This window comes from Panicum virgatum, chromosome 5K (assembly GCF_016808335.1).
Source record: "Panicum virgatum strain AP13 chromosome 5K, P.virgatum_v5, whole genome shotgun sequence".
NCBI classification, from domain to species: domain Eukaryota; kingdom Viridiplantae; phylum Streptophyta; class Magnoliopsida; order Poales; family Poaceae; genus Panicum; species Panicum virgatum.
The window spans coordinates 49,085,683-49,102,107 of NC_053140.1; the positions used below are offsets into that span (position 1 = coordinate 49,085,683).

Below are 16,425 nucleotides of genomic sequence, written 5' to 3' on the forward strand. Positions count from 1 at the left end.
GCGCCGGACCCCGCAGCACTCAGCGTGGCTTGATCCCCGGACGCGCCAGGGATCCGGAGCCCACGGTTCGCGTCGCCTCCGGTTTGGCGTGGGGCCAGTCCCCCGTCGTCCAGGGTTGGCAGGGTGGCCAGCACCGCCGTCCTCGCGGAGTCCTCGCAGAGGGGGACTATGCTCTGCGGGAGGATCAGGTTCTCCGGGATGAAGGCGTCCCCAGTCACGTTCCGCACCAGAACCTCCAAGGCCTCCTGAGTCAGGTCGCTCCCTTCACCGCGTTGGGTCCTGCTGCAGTCGTTGAGGCCGGTGAAGTTCCACGCAGGACGCGGCCGCTGCTTCAGGGGAGCGATCCGGCGCTTCACGAAGTCTCCGAGCACGTGCCACGAGGTGAGGCCGCTCTCCGCCAGTGACCTGATCTTGTCCAGCACGGAGTCGAACTCCGGCTACAGCGACGGCTTGGCCCTCCAGGATGCCTTGTCGGAGGCGGGCCCCTGGGTCGGCAGGGCGAGGCGCTCGTTGGCTTCAGTGGTGACGATCACCCAGTCCCTGCGCCACTCCTCCCACTTTCCGCCAGCAAGGCCGGGAATGTAAGGAGTCGCCAGGTCACTCCTCACCTGGAAGTAGTACCCCCCACCTCGTCCTTGCTCCTTCCGGACCTCACCAGAATGAAGAAATAGCGGAAGAGGATGACACAGGGCCGAACTCCCACGAACATCTCGCATAAATGCACGAAGATGGACGTCAGGAGGAGGGAGTGCGGCGTCAGATGCTGAAGTTGGAGGCCGAAGTCTTCCACCAGCAGCAGCAGGAATGAAGAAATCGGCAGTCCTACGCCGGTGGAGATGTGCGAGATAAATAGCACAAACTCCCCGGCGCGGAGGTCGCCAAGGGGAACCGAGCCTGCTCGCACCCCCCAGCCAGTCTCCTGAGCACTCCATCCCAGCAGACGGCGCACTGTGTTCAACTCTCCCTCGGTCTGGTAGCGGCGGGGATGAACAAGGGACGCCATCTCTCGGTGGAGTAAGAAGCAACCTGTGTGGGGGAGAAAGGGGCGAGGAAAGCTCGAAGGCAAAGGGGCGCAAAGGTTGGAAGGAAGAAGGCGAATGCGGGAAAGTAACCGCGGAATGCGGATTCATCCCATTATAAGCCCGATTCAACCGGCGCACTCCGGAACCGTCGCCGGAACCCAAGCGACGCCCGCGCCTGGAGTTAACCGCCCAGTCCATGACATAGGGGCCCAGGCCCACCTGGCGGGGTGAGCGGGTAACGAACAAGGGTGCGAAAAGACGGGATCTGAACCGTTGCCCACGCGCGCGCGGAGCGAGGCGGAAGCCGAGCTGACGTGCGCGCATTAAGCGTTGGCGTGGCCGAGCTTTTCGGGAACTGCGCCGGTGGTAAATGATCCGTTTACTCTGGCCGCAAGAATGCCGAGCGTCGCGCGCATGACTAGGGGTACCACTGTGCGTGGGGGCCACGAGTCAATAAGCCGTTGCGATGTGATGAGGCAGCGAACAATCCGATGGATGGTCAAGGCCGGTCAAGACCTCTGCAGCAAGAAACTTCAAGCTATGCAGAACCAAATCGCAGTAGTGGCCCCACCTGCGGGTTCGTACCTCCCCCATGGTGGGCCCGGGGGCCACTGTCGGTACCTTGTAGCAGGGGTACCCACTCTTACCGCAGCAAGACAGGACCCTCGTAGTTATCTGTAACTACGCGTAAGGACGGAGTAGCCAGGCCCCACCAGTCAGGCTCTTCCCTCACCAGGCCAACGGCCCCGGACCCATTCCCCGCCTGGGGATGGGTCCGGAGACGCCACGTGTCTCTAAGGGATGGAAGCTCCGAGCTGACAGCCAGGCCTCGGACCCCCCAAAGGGGTCCGGGACCTCCTGCGCCGTCCGGACCCCCCTTACCGTGCGGGGGTCCGGAGACGCCACGTGTCCCGGGGGCGCGGGCGCGGGCTCGTGCGCGAGTCCTCCGCAAGGGGGACTCGCCCACCCACCACATTTAATGCGGATGGTTGACGCATGCTCTGCCGCCGCAGCACGCGGGACAGCCTTTGACAGGCCCCGCTGTGCACCGCGTATTACCAAGGTGCACAGTGCAGCCGCCTGTGCCGCGCCCGCGCAGAGCTCGTCAGCCGCATTAAATGGATACGACGGCACGGCACTTTCCCATCATGCCGCCTACGCCGCTCCCTACACAACCGTTCAGCTACGTGGCAGGTGACGCCGCTGGCTACGACGGGCGCCATTCCGACAAGACAGCGCCTAGACACGCTGAACGGGAGACTCCAAGAGCAGGCAAAGATATCCAGAGAAAGATCTCCTTTGCCTGCAGCGCCATAATGATGAACAGTACTATATTTTATACCGCATCGCTGGGCCCACTTGTCGGGGTCCCGGCAGCCATGTACGCGCCTCCCTTGGGATATAAAAGGGAGGCACTCGCTGTGCACATGACACATGATTCAGACGGACACAAGCTCTCGCAGCTCTCACGCTCTCGTGGGGGCGGGAATATAATACACAGTGGACGTAGGGTATTACGCTCCGGCGGCCCGAACCACTCTAAATCTTGCTGTGTTCATCGTGTTCTTGAAGGAGATCGTTCTGGGACTAGCTAACCCCCGAGTACACACCCTCTGGGTTAGGGCGGGTGCCTTTCGCCACCCGGCCGTGGTTGCAGCTCCATGACATCCTCCTTTTTATCGTCACGACCCCGGGCCCGCGCCGGCCGTGAGCCGTTTCAAACTGCACAGTGCGCAGGCAGGCCAAGACGCCGCTTGTCCACTGCGCTCGCGATTCGCGAAGCATCCGGCCAGGGAGACGCGATTTGTGATTTGTCCTCGCAGCGCTCTTGTCACTTGTTGCTGCACGCAGCTGGGCTCCAATTATTCCAGGAGAATTTTTCCTCGCCTGCTTTAGGGGCCAGCAGGGAGAGATGACGCTTTTGTGAGACGACGGCAGACACGTTGGGGACGGACGAGAGCGGAATCACGTTCGGTGCTGGGAAAAGGCGCGGGGAGAGAAAGGGGGCGCTCCATCCGTGTCAGGAACCACGATGCACAGGCCATCCACTGCCGATTAGGGAAAGCAAGTAGTAGTTAAAGACGCGCGCGCGCGTGGATAATTGAGGCGTTATCCACCGTCGTCCACGATCGTTCGTGGATGCGTCGAGTCGCCACGGCGAGCATGTTGATGTGCTAGCTAGCTAGCTTGGAGGCGGCTGAAAAGAGACTGAGAGCTAGGAGGAGAAAGTGATCCTCCTCGACGCTCGAAAGTCGACGCGATAAGGCCCGAGCTCGGCGCCACTGTTGCGGGCACTGTCGCGCGCGGCACGGCCGTTCGGCGGCAGATCCACTGCAGCTGTTGCTGTTGCTAGCAGATCCAAATCTCCCTGGCTCCGAAACGCGACGTCGTCGAATTCCAGGATGAAAACTCCTACGCGAGGCGCGTGCTCCAGTCTCCAGAGACGATGCAGGGTTGGGACCTCAAGAAAACTAGCGTCGTCATAGCGTGCAATTCCGACCACTGATAGGCAATCAGTAACAGGGGCCCGGTCTCGTCTGCAACGGGTCAATTCTTTTCGGGCGGCACCGCCGAGATCGCCGAAGATCGCCACGGTCTCGACGAGACAGGTGAAGCTGCATGCGGCGAACTCAGCTAAACGACGCGCGCGCGCGCGTAGGCAACGGCAGATCGGTCTCGAAACCGCACGTTGTGAATGTCCAGCGACCGGCCACGCACGCAGGAACGCACGGTCCTGGTCCTGGTGCCGGTTCGCTCGTGCACAGTTTTCTCAGCTCGTCCTGCGTCAGAGAGCTGAAGCGACAGGAGGAGGGTCCGATCATCCGAATCCGAGCCGGTAACCAGTGTCTTTTCTGCGCGCGCGATTCGCCTTTCCGCCAGGGGACGATCACGATCTGCCGTGGCGAATCGCAACTCTCTCTGCCCGACGCTACGCTTCCCCCATCTGATCGTACGAACACTAGCTAGTAGAGGCTATCATCCGAAACCTTTCTTTTTGTTCCTCGTCCTGATCCGGACAAATTTTCCGCAGAAAACGTGAATCCTTGTGGTGTCCTATAGTATGACCGGCCAGATAGATCGGCTGATTGGCGTGGGGTGTTGATCTGCCAAGACTGACCGGCCAGCGAGATGATCTCTGCATATGAGCTTCCTCCTCGTCGTGGTGCTGGAGCGACAATAATCAATAATGGCGCAGATGGGAGATGATTGCGCGCGTCCGGTTTTCTTTTCTCTATCTCCCTCTTTGTTTCGTCTTTTCTAGTGCAAGTTGTCTATGCCCGGGGCCTTTAATTTCCTCCTTTTGTTCTTTCGAAACTGGCGGCAGCAGCCGGGCAGCACTGAGCCCTTGAATCCTTGATCTCTGAATCACCCAATGTGCTGTCCATGTCGATGGTCGAGCTCATTTTGGCCGGTTGTGGCCGGATCACTGAATCATCCATCCATGCCCGCTACCTATTATATATATGTACACACATATGTATACGTATACGTATATGTATATCCCAGAAGCACTTTATTACCCGAGACTTTACCTTACGCAAACTGACAAGTTTTAGTGCGACAATTAGGGTACCAATCCTCGTGGCATAACACAACAGGCCGGACCACCTTTGCTGACGGGGTCGATCGACAGATACATGCATCTTGGCGCGCGTGCGTCAATGCGGGCACGTACTGCGCGTCGAGAAAGCAATACGTACTGTGCCTGGGTCTCGAGGCACAGTGCCGTCTGTCTCCGCCCTAGGAAGGGGGCCGATCGAGAGAGCTATAGGCCATAGCTAGCGGTGGCCGATCCGATCGAATCAGACAGTTAGGTGCCGGCGGTGGTGGTCACAGGAGGAGGAGGAGGAGGAGGCGAGAGGAGCGGGAGATACCCATCAACTTGCTTGTTGCGACAGATTGGTCGCATGCGTCCGTTCATTCACTCGATCGACCGGTGTGCCTGCCTTCAGTTATTGCATCGCATTGGCTGCTGCGATGAATACAAGCTGTCGTGCATCGCCGTCCCGGACCGACCGATCGAGACTGGCGTGGCCAGCCGGTCGGCTCGTCGATGTGCAACCAGTACCAGCCTAAGCAACGGGGCACCAGAGCTGGTGGTGCTGGATCATCCACTCTGGGCCCCTTGGAATATCTCCGGCGGCCATGCGTGGAATGGGGACGCGAAGAGAGACTTGCTCTGGAGCTTTGGGTGCGAGGTGGAACGTCTCACTTCTTGGTCACGGCGCTGAACTATTTGGTGAGAACGAGCTGGACTTGTATGGTTGCTGTAAATCTTCTCGTCCTGTTTAAGTTTATACTACTTTGCTACTGCTGATTCCCCCCTGACATTGACAAAAGAGTAATATCGCCTCTTCTTGGAATCTGATGGCAGGCTACGTTCCAAACAGTTGTGCAGTGGGGGATCACAGAACATCTGATACCGAGACAACGCTTGTTCTTTGATGTCAGCGTCGCCGCGCGCACAAAACCTGAACAGAACAGGTCGCACTCGTAGCAAGGACTAGTACTAGATAGGCCAAGATAAGTAACGGCGTGCGAATTGCAACGCGCCGAGAGCCCGATCGAGACGACCGTGCGGACCTGGACCTGACCAAGCTTTAGCCACGCCCGCGGCATGGGCGCATGGCAACCGGGCCAGGTGGGCATCAGCGCAGAGCGGAGAACGCGCGCGCACCGCGCATGCCGCGCTCGGCCGGCAGGCATCAGGCTCCAGGCGCGCACAGGCGCGCGCGCGCACGATGCAAGACTACCAATGGTTCCTGGCTCGATCTGATCCCCCGGTTGCGCCGTCGCTGTCACCGGAAATTAAGCTGGAGACCCATGACCGGTGGCGTCCGTCCAGTGAGTCCAGCTCACCTCCTCGCCAAGTATCTCGCCGGTGGGATGCATGACGCGCGGCGACACGCATACACGGCCCCCCTCTCCCTAATGACGCGACGCGCCAATTATGGGTTCCAGAGATCACATCCCCAGGCCGGCCGCCGTCGCAGAGATCACACGCCTGGGCGCCCTGCCGCCACTGCGCAGCCGGCCCGCCGGCCGGCCGGTCAGGGTCCCACCAGCCTCACGATCCGATCTTATCCGGCCTGGGCCGTGGTACCCAGGCGTAGAGCTCATTTCTAGCGTCCGAGAAAGAGAGCACCACCTCGCCACCCCACTTCATCCGCTAGACGCTAGGATACGCGGCGAGCGAGCGTGCGTGGGGGACCGCGCCGGACTCTCGATCGCGGTGGATCATAGTACCACGTACCCCCGGCCCGGCAAAAGTCAAACGGCCGAGCAAACGCCGGCGGGGCTCTCTCCCTCTCTCTTTACAGCCGGGTTAGTGCTCCGGTGTCGCGATCAATTGCCAGTAGAGATCGCAGGCCAGACGAGACGAGCTGCTTTACATCAAGTCGAGGTCCACTTGATCACTTCGGCACTCGGGCGACGACTGGCCGAGAGCTAGTGATGGAGCCGTGCTGTTGCTATATGGGGCATTCCAATGTGGCCTGCGAGGAGCTGGTGGCGCTGGCAGAATCTCCTTTTTATGGCGAGTTGAAGTGTTGTCCTTTTATTAAAAAAAAACTTTCGTGCAACTCCCCTGCTCGGTGCTTTTCGCCGAGAGCGATGGCATGGAATGGACGTGGACTGCAAGCCTCGAGTAGGCGATGATGATTCCTCCTTTCCTTTCACTCATCCGAGTAAAGCTCGATGCCTGATTGCCTGTCAGGGCCTTTTTATCTTTCCAGTATCCAGATTTAGATAGGGCGGTCGGCTTTCTCCTCCTCGTTCGTTCGTGCGCCCCCTGCGTCGAAAGGCAGGCAGGCTACTGTGGTTTTTTCCACTCGAGGTCGGGGGCGATCATGGTGGGGGCGCGCGCTGGCGCTGGGGTTCAATAGGGAATTGGCAGCGCGAGTTCCGGCTTTCCAGTTTCCATGGCGTCGGGCGTCGGCCCTACCCCCGTGACACCCGCATGTGGCCTTTGTGTTGTGGAACCAAGACCAGAGACTGGCAGTCCATTTTTGTGGCTTCCTCCTTTCGACTTACCGAGTGGCTGCTGCTGCTGCCGTGTTACGTTTGCACCTTTGCAAGGTGGATAAATGGGCTTAAGTTTTCTCGAACACGTAGGAGAGAAGAGAGATGAGTTTTGTCGGGCCGGGTAAAAGTGGTAAAAAACAGAGGCGGCGAGCAAGCGCCTGTTCCATCCACACGCGCCGAATAATTTCCGTGACGGGAGGAAAACATATCCGTGACTTCGCAAAGTCCTGATTCTGGCCGCTTGCCTTATGTCATGAGCTGCTCCTTCAGACCTTCAACGTCCGATTCTTTTAAAATATAAGAAGAATGGCATCTCTCTTTTCGGCACTTCTTCTTCTTCTCAGTGTGCACTCTATCTGCATCTTCCGGTTTCTTTCTTTAGGCATGCACACATCGGCGTCGACCTAAAGACAAAGCCGCAAAGGAAATGCTGTACAACATCGTATCTGTAGAGGCCTTTTAGGATTAGATCTGGCGGGCCTTCTTTTGGACCCGCTTTCATTCACCAAACAGTGAAGCCTCTTTCGTTGTGTGGGTGTTGTTAAGCCACAGAGTTCATTTGCCGAGTGCGCATGAGCCCCGCATCAACGCATGGGACCAGAATCACACAATTCTACAACGTGGCATCCTGACCTTAAAGTTTTTTTTCCTGATAATTACCTAAAAGGTGACCAACAGGGTTGAAGATGCAGTGTCTGGAATATCATTCCAGTTGAACATAAGGTATTTGGGCCAGAGTAACTTTGGAGACGCCTTCGACGATTAATCAAAAGGGCCCATTTGAACGGCCCATATAAAAAATGTAACTCCTTGGGCCTACCTATTTGGGACCCACGCGTCATTAGACTATGGGCTTCGCAGACTATGGCCCAACTTCCGAGAGATTTCTTGCCAAAAAAAATATGAACATGGGCCAACGGAAAGGTCCAACTGGGATTACAATTTATAAGCCTATATTCTCAAAAAAAAGAGTATAAGCCTATATGTATGATGTATCTATGTATCGCCATTGATTTATGCTCTGTCTCTCATGATTTGTTTGATACTCTCTCCCTTTTAAAATGACAAGATGTATATTCCATTTTGTTAGGAAAAATCTTCTGACTAATAACTACTCTGCATCGTATAAATAAAATATTAATAGGGTAATTGTTCATTAAGGTTTGTTTTAATGAGAGAAACAAGGCCTTGTAATTTTTAGCAGCGGGAGTTCGTCGATACCTCACATGCCCTGTCGCCTCCACAAAACCATCTGAACAGAACCTTTAATAATGCAGCTCCCTCACAGCCTGTAGCGCCAGTCTCAGTACATGGGGTCTCCTCTTTGCTTCGACGTTACGTGATGAGGCATCATGAACCGCTCGGGCCCGGGGAGCGCTACGCTGCCGGAACGACGGTTGCTGGAGAACAAGAGCGAGAGCGACGTCTGGAATCTGGATCATCCAAGGCTGACAAAAAGAAGCACGCACGCCTTCAACCCGATTCGATCAGGCGAAAAGGTATAGCGAGCTGAAGACAAGAGCGAGTAAGTACGGTCCGGGCAACGATCGTCGTTGATATGATGGAGATAGCTTGATGGAACCGTTTGCAAAAGGGCAATAACGTAACGCATGGTGTACGAGACGATCTGAAGCCTGAGCCTTTTTGCCCGGCCGGCTCTGGATTCGTTGGTCGTTCAGCGAAGTGCCTGGCGTCCGTGCTCTTCTAGCACTGTAGCTAAGCTCTTTTAATCAATAGGCAATAGTAGTCAGTACTAGTAGTGAAGCACCACGGAGCAGAGTAGACAAAGTCGTGTCAGTATGTACACGAGCCGCAGTGGGCACGCCGGGACACCCACTGCTAACCTTGCTGCTGGTACCCACGGTAGCTAAAGTGATCCATCTCCTCAACCACCGAACACTGCCCGGTACCACTCGTACCTGGCGTACGGACTCTAGTAGATGCGCGCAGTTACGCATACAGCCGTAGAGAGGAAACGGTCGAGACTGAATGAAAGCAACGACCAGTTCAGACCACGGATCGCCCCGGAGGCCGATCGAAGCAGCCAGCGGGTTGGAGTCGTCGGGACGCAGGCGCACATGGCGCGGATGCCCTGCCGGTGCCGTGACCGGCCGGGCGACAGGAGTAACGGGCGCCTGGAGGTGGCGAACGCCCGCTCGCTTTCACAAATCACACGGCCCGTGCCCCATCTATGCCCCCGCCCCGATCTTGAATTCGCTCCCACGCCACCGCGATCATTCCATCCCTTTTCCCCGGGCATGGTGCGCGCCCCGGCACCGGCAGGGCTCATGCGCGGCGCGGCCGTGCGCTCGTGCCTCCGATGTCCTATCACAATTCACACCCCTTGGATGCCGCCTCGCCCTGCACGGCTGCACCGCACGGACCATCGCCGCCTGCCCATCTCTACTCCTAGCCAGTGCTGGACCGTGCTAGTAACACCGCCCGGGCTCCGACCGTCCGACGTACGCCATGCATCAACAGGCGGCAAGATCTGCCGAGTATACAATGGCGAGGATTGATTGCCGTGCCTGTACTACAGTGGGCTACGGTGCCTTGGGTTGGTGTTCAGATGAGATCCGATAGATCCAGCATTGCTCCTCCGTCGTCCTGTGCAGTTAAGCCTGTGTTCATGATCGGTGCTGCTTTTACCGTCTACAGCCACTAGCCCACTACAGCACTGCACTCACTTTGCAGGCCTGTGGTTTTCAGTACGGTCGCCCCAGGCCTTTGCTGACGACCGCCGGCAGCACATGAGCCGTGCGGTGCTAATGTTAGGAGTGGCTTAAAGCGTCAAACCGTCAGGCGCGTAAGTTACTTGGATCGGAATCAGGCGCGGTTGGCTTCCTTTTTCTTGACGTCTCATCAGTTTCCAGGCCAAGCATGAATGCATGGTCAACGCCTACCGAAGGCAGCACGCCATCACCTCATCTGTCATGCTGGAATTGTTGACCATGCAAGCGAGCGAGCGACGCCTCTCAGAAACTCCAACAGATTCATCATCCCCTTTCCCCTTTCTCACTATATAGGGAAATCCTCTTTTTTAATTTCAACATATATAGAAGAAGTGCTCCAACAGATTGATTTCTCCCCTTTCTATATGGAAAGGGAGATGTGATGTCTCCCTTTCTATTGGGGATTGGAGAGAAATTATTAGGGATTGAGAAAAAATAAAGTGGAAAGGGAAATGAAAAATCAATCTGCTGGAGTAGGTTTTTTCAACATCAATCTCCTATATTGAGAAAAAGTGAAAATGAAAAAGGGGAAGATCAATCTGTTGGAGTTGCTCTCACTGGAGTATTTGTCTGAGAGAATGCTACTACTATTGCTGGTCTACTACTAGTAGCAGTTTAATCTAGGCAATTCAACCGCTCCTTGAGGCAGGCACAACCACAAATTCAATTTCCAATTCTGATGAGGTTAAAGGATCCGTATGCTGTTTGAATTGTTGGGCTATCCTTCCATATGGAGATGATTTGGAGCCCAGTAAAAACATCAAAATAGCCCACAAGTTCAGTGCTTGTGCACCGTTGATTGGATGCTTGATCCAACGGTTGAGGTCACTTCCAAAGGAAGTATAAAACATAAGCAAAACACTAGCTCCTCTACCAGCTCTAGCTCTGGTCGTCACTTGAGAGAGGAGCAGCAGCAGAACACACAACACAACTAGAGAGGAGGAAGAAGGAGACTGCCCAGATTTGGTAGCTACGACCGATCTGCTTCGATCTATTGATTAGAGGCCCAAACGTGCTTGAATTTATACCAAACTTTGTGAGCTCGTTCTACACTTAGAGTACCTTGATCTGATTATTTGGTTTGAGGATTGGTTGGGCAGAGCATCAGATTTGAGAGGGGGTTTGTCAGTTCGGGTGAATGCAATTTCAACACTGAGCAGTTTTGATACATGAGCAGTTTGGGTAGTGACATGGTGTCCGATTGAGCTGAAACTTTGTCAGTGGTTAGGAGACTTGTGGATCTACTTGCCTAACCAAAATTTGTCCACAGTGGACCTATGGTTTGAGAGATACGAACTGATTACCGAATGGACAAAATCAGTTACTTCTCTTGTTAGATAGTTGTGGTTATTGTTGTTGCATCATGGTGAATTTATTGCTGCAGGTGTAATCCTCTAGAGATCATAGAGAAGATTTCTTGTAACCATTTGTTGATTATAGTGAAAGTTTGGAGTGGACCGGTTGGTCACGTGGGTTTTTACTCCCCGCATTGAGGTTTTCGCACGTAAATTATTGTGTCTTTGCGCATGTGATTGTTATTGTTCCGCTGCATATCTGTTGGTAGATGTTCTCCTTAATGTTCATCACAAGATGAGGGATTAAGTCGTTCATTGTTATTGTCTTTATCCCAACATGAATTTGATGCCATCATCTCCTGATCCACTGAAGCCCCAGCTGCGGCAATGGTCGCCGCAGAGTCGTACTTGGTGGCCATCCCCCGTCGTCCTCGCGGTGGCTGTCGGAGAGAGCGACCTGACTGGACACGATCTGCATGGGTGACGACGCGTAAGCGACGAGCCGACGATGACATTGCGCCCGCTGCAACGAAGAGCGACAACGACGCACCTGCCCAGGTAGTTTAGCCGCTGCAGCAGGTCCCGCAGTAATGGCGTGAGAGGCCACCACGATACCCCAATCCCCAGGGGCGGCCGGCCGATCATCCCACATGCAGGCAGCCATGCATGACGCTGCTGGTGATCCCGCGAGGAGGAGGAATGGTGGCCGTCCAGTTGGCAGCGGAGCGCATGCGTTCCCCGTGCCGTACGGGGTCTCTCACTTTGTTTTTGTTTTTGTTTGTTCCTCTGCAAAAGCAGCTCAGCTGCTCGCTCGTTAGGAATCCAAAGAGAGCAGTTGCTCCTAATGCAGAGTGGATAGTAGTAGAAAATTAGTGCTCCGTGATGCACCGTACCGTGGAAATGATACCTTACTGTATCCCCGGCGGCCGAATTTCGGTTGACGGAGACGGCGGCCAGCACCTGCCTAACTCGGCCCCTCCCTCCCTCCTCCCCGCCGGGCGTGGCAACGCTGACGCGACCAGCCGGTCACGTCGTCGCCCCCTCGCCCGTGTGAACCCTGAGGCACGGCGGCGCTAGTACCAGTGGTAGTAGCAAGTCAGAGGAGGGATCCACCGCCGGGCCGTGCATGTGCGGAGCGGCCATAGAATAAGAATACTACCGCGGGGGCAGGGCAACCACCTTTTTAGGCGGATGCGGATGAGCGGATCGCCCCCGGAAAGTCTACCGCACTTCCGAGTCGCGCAAGACGGTCTGCCCTGCCGACGCGCCAGCCCGAGTCGCCATCCCCGCGCCGCACGCGCAGCATTAACCCTGCGGGCGGCGCCCCACCCCCCACCGTGTCGCTCCGCACTACTAGACCACTAGTGAAGTGGAGCCGCGCAGGCGGCTGGCTGGCTGGGCGCCTGGGCCTCGCCCGCGGCGGAACCGGGCCGGGGCGCCCCTGCTGTTATTACCATCGGCCGCGGCACGGCAAAGGCGGCGCGCGGCCAGCGCAAGCGCAACGCGACGCAGGCAGGCAGGCAGATCCCTCTCGCTCGGTAGCTTCCAACGCTCGCGAGCTGCGGAGGAGTTTCCCCGCCCATTCCCGGCGGCCGAAGCGAAGCGGGGCCTTTTCCTGATCTCCATTCGGGCTCGCTCCAGCGCGCGGGCGATGAGGGCGGACCGCGCGATGGGGGAGCGGGGCGGCGACCCGCGGCGGATCGACCTGGGCGCGCCGCTCCGCTCGGCGCGCCGGGGGGACGCGCCGCCGCGGTACAAGCCCGACCTCAACTCCGGGCCCCTGCGGCACCCGGGCGCCGTGCCCTTCGTCTGGGAGCAGCGCCCGGGGCAGCCCAAGAGCGTCCGCACCCGCCGCGCGGCGCCGCCGACCCCACCCCGGGAGGACGTAGGCTGCGGCGGCGCCGGCGGCGGCAGCAGCCCCTACCACGACGCCCTGGCGGACCTCGATCTCCAGGCGCTCCACGGCGCCGCCGACCGCGGCTCCTGGGCTGCCCCGGTGTCGCGCGAGGTGGCGGCGGTCGAGGCGACGAAGGAGGCGAGGAAGCAGGAGGCGGTCTCGGTGGCTGCGGTGCTGCGGAAGCCGCACGGCGACGGCGAGGAGGAAGACGAGGAGAGGTTCTCCGACGCGCTCGACACGCTCTCCCGCGCCGAGTCCTTCGCCATGAACTGCAGCGTCAGCGGCCTCAGCGGCGCGCCGGACCCCGGACCGGGCGCCGGGCCAGAAGCGCGGGGCCTCATGATGGACCGCTTCCTCCCGGCCGCGCAGGCCGTCGCTGTGGGCTCCCCTCAGTACACCTTCCGGAAGGCCGGTGGCACGGGCAGCTCCGGCCGCGACCACGCCCACGCGCGTGCGGCCGCGGCCAAGGCAAGCGCGGGCAGTGGCGACGATCGGTTGAGGAGAGCGCCTGTCCAGCTGCCGTACCAGCACCTGCCGCCCAATTACCTGTCCTGCGCCTATCCCAGACGCGAGGAGCATCAAGAGGAGGATGAAGAGGATGACGATGACTATGACGTGCATAGTACCCGGGGGTTTTCGGCCAAGGGATGTGGGCTGCTCCCTGGATTGTGTGTGAAAACTTCCTTGCTGCTCCTGAATCCAATGCCGGCGATGAAGCGCGGCAAGGCCCAAGGGCGAGGAAGGCAGTTTCCATCCAAAGGAAGGGGCCAGATGCCACAGAGTCCGCTTGCCCGGAGCTCGCAGAACAAGCATCTAGGATGCGATTCCAATGGGGTACTAATACTAGTGCACATTGCATGCTATTGAATTCAGTTTTATAGTTATGTCTCTTGTTCTTGGTGTTACCAACGATTTGTTCTAACCTTCTGAACTTTATTTTGTGGCAGCAATCCTGGGAGGACGTGTATAAACATAAGTTGGAGCAGAAATATCTTGGTCAAGGAGAGGATGGTAGGAGCAAGGTGACAAGTGAGTCGAATCATCTGACTTTCTGGAGCGATTCACAAACTGGGGATGGATCTTCACCATATCACCGCTCCATAGCTGGTGGCATGTCGCCGACGCCGTATCAGAACTATGCTGTGATGTCACCATCAAGTAAAGCAAATGGGTCATCTAGAATAGGAGATAGGGATGATAAGACAAGTAGGAGCAATGGTTCTGGTTCGCTTGGGAGAGACCACGACCGAACCTCGTTGGTTGGATCAGATCATAGTAGTTTTAAGGGATCAAGTTCTATGAGCTCAGGACCAGATTTAGCAGGGCGTGAAGATTCAATGGACCACCATGGAGATACTGATTCAGAAACATGCCACTTGGGTGTGCTTGCGGATACAAGGGCAGCTTCGAATGCAAACATGTGTGATTCTCAGCTTGGTGAGCAACAAATTGTTGGAAAGAAGTCTATCGTGAAAGATCAAGTCAATGATCCGTTGACTGAAAAGATCTCTGAAGTTAGAGAACCCACATTCCCACCGCATGATGGAAAAGATTTGTCGCGTGATGCTAATCAGGAGGTTCCATCACATTTAGAAGACAATAATGTTGCTAGGAAGGAAATCATACCATTGCAATCTCTGCTCCCTTTACCTGTCCCGAAATCACCTTCAGAATCATGGCTTTGTCGCACTTTGCCATCCGTGACGAATAAGCCACCTCCACCATCTTTTCTTGGAATTCAAGTACACTCGAAGAAACAAGCTCCCTGGGCCACAGTGCACCCAAAGGAGAATGATCATAAACCTTCCAGGCCACGGCAAATAAGATTTGCAGATGTAAGACTTCATTTTCTTCTATTCTGCATGTCTTGTGTTATTTCATTAGGTTTTGCTTATGTGTCCACGCGTCATGAAGCCATTGTTCATATGTTTGTGTGCATTTCTTGTCTAGGTGGTAGAAAAGCCAATTTCAATGGATTCCGAGATATGATGTCTTCACGTAAGACCAGTATTTATCCATTGATGCATTGAGGGGCCATCAGGGTCATATACCTCACCAGCACTCAAACGGCTCCCAAGATGCGCCTCCTCTTTTTGCTGATACAGTCACTTGAAGCAGCTGCTGGCTACCATGTTGTTGGCAATTAGAATTCGCATGCCATGTCTGGTAGACTGTGCTCTGTATGTTTCTCTGCAAGTCTGGTGGTGGTTTCGGTTTGATGTAAATCTTATATTTATACAAGATGACTTCTGCTTGCTTCTTTACTGTCCATAGTGAAATATGTAATAGTACTCAAACCAATGAAAAGGTTGAGTTGTTCACAAAATGTAATTGCATCAGATGCACCATAGAATAAAATGTCAAAACAGGTCAGCCTTCCATTCCTGAAACATTTTTTCCATGCATAACTGTATCTCCTGACATACTGTGTTCCCAGCAGTCTTGCCATTCCTCTTCTGGATATGTCAGTAGTTGTGCTTGATGCCTTGACACAAACGTAGAACTGCGTCTACTATTGCCATATCATGTGCGGTAAGGATTGTGTCTAGCAGTAAGTTTGTTCATCCTATTTCATATCTAGTTGTTGCATTTGCTAGTTGCTATATATTGTTATCATTGGTTGGCGTTGATCGAGATGGAAGGTACTAATACAGCAGCAACAAGCCTTTTTCATGCAATCCCTTGGCGTGTGTATCGCTGCCTCCTGTTTGGTTCTGTGATGCCGATAGTGTTAGGCCTTTAGCCCTGTCGGGTAGGTACCTCTCTCTCATCTCTGTTTCTAAACCAAAACGGTCTGCATTTCCGCCACTGCAATGGAAATGGTGTCGGGCCTCGTCTCGGGGAGAAAAAGAAAAACCAAGCTTCCAACTGAAGGTTTTAAAGGTTCTCCAGAAGGTGTTGTCATGCGATGAGCAAATCTACCTTGGTGGATTGATGGCTGATGCATGCACGACCTCAACATATGAACACCAGAGCGAGGAAGTGCGTACATCTATCTATCTATTATATAAATATTTGAGTGTTAGAAGAAGCCACCACGTTTGCTGAGAGAGGCTAGAAATTCCCACGTTAATCTAAAAAAGAGAAGAATTTAGACCGTTGGATTTTACGAAGATCCAACGGTCTGTATTATCCCACGTTTGCATATTATATTAAAAATATACACACACGATAAAATTTGTGTATTTGCTATTGTAGTCGGACACCTGAACTAGGACTCAATTAATATCGAGAAAGGTAGCATAGTTCGATTCTAGGCAGGGTCATACTAGGACTCGATCAAAGCAAAATCGTAAAACAAAGGTAGCTTGCTTACGTTTCTAGGCAGGATTAAAAAAATAAGGAAAAGTCACATCATAAAATATGTCCATTTTTAAGTACATCAAAGTTTGGTTCCTCAGCTCCAAGGCCACCTCTGCCACGCATATTCTCACGCTCGGTATATAAATATAACC

General features: G+C 55.2%; 1 protein-coding gene across 1 annotated transcript; it reads left to right on the top strand.

The window, feature by feature from the left end:
* The first annotated feature begins 12,440 nt into the window (after positions 1-12,440).
* LOC120708108 lies at positions 12,441-15,362 on the top strand. Its single transcript, XM_039993219.1, has 3 exons — positions 12,441-13,804; positions 13,918-14,805; positions 14,921-15,362. Exons 1-3 carry the CDS (start codon positions 12,725-12,727, stop codon positions 14,957-14,959), a joined length of 2,007 nt encoding a protein of 668 aa, XP_039849153.1. The 5' UTR covers positions 12,441-12,724; the 3' UTR covers positions 14,960-15,362.
* Positions 15,363-16,425: the final 1,063 nt, after the last annotated feature.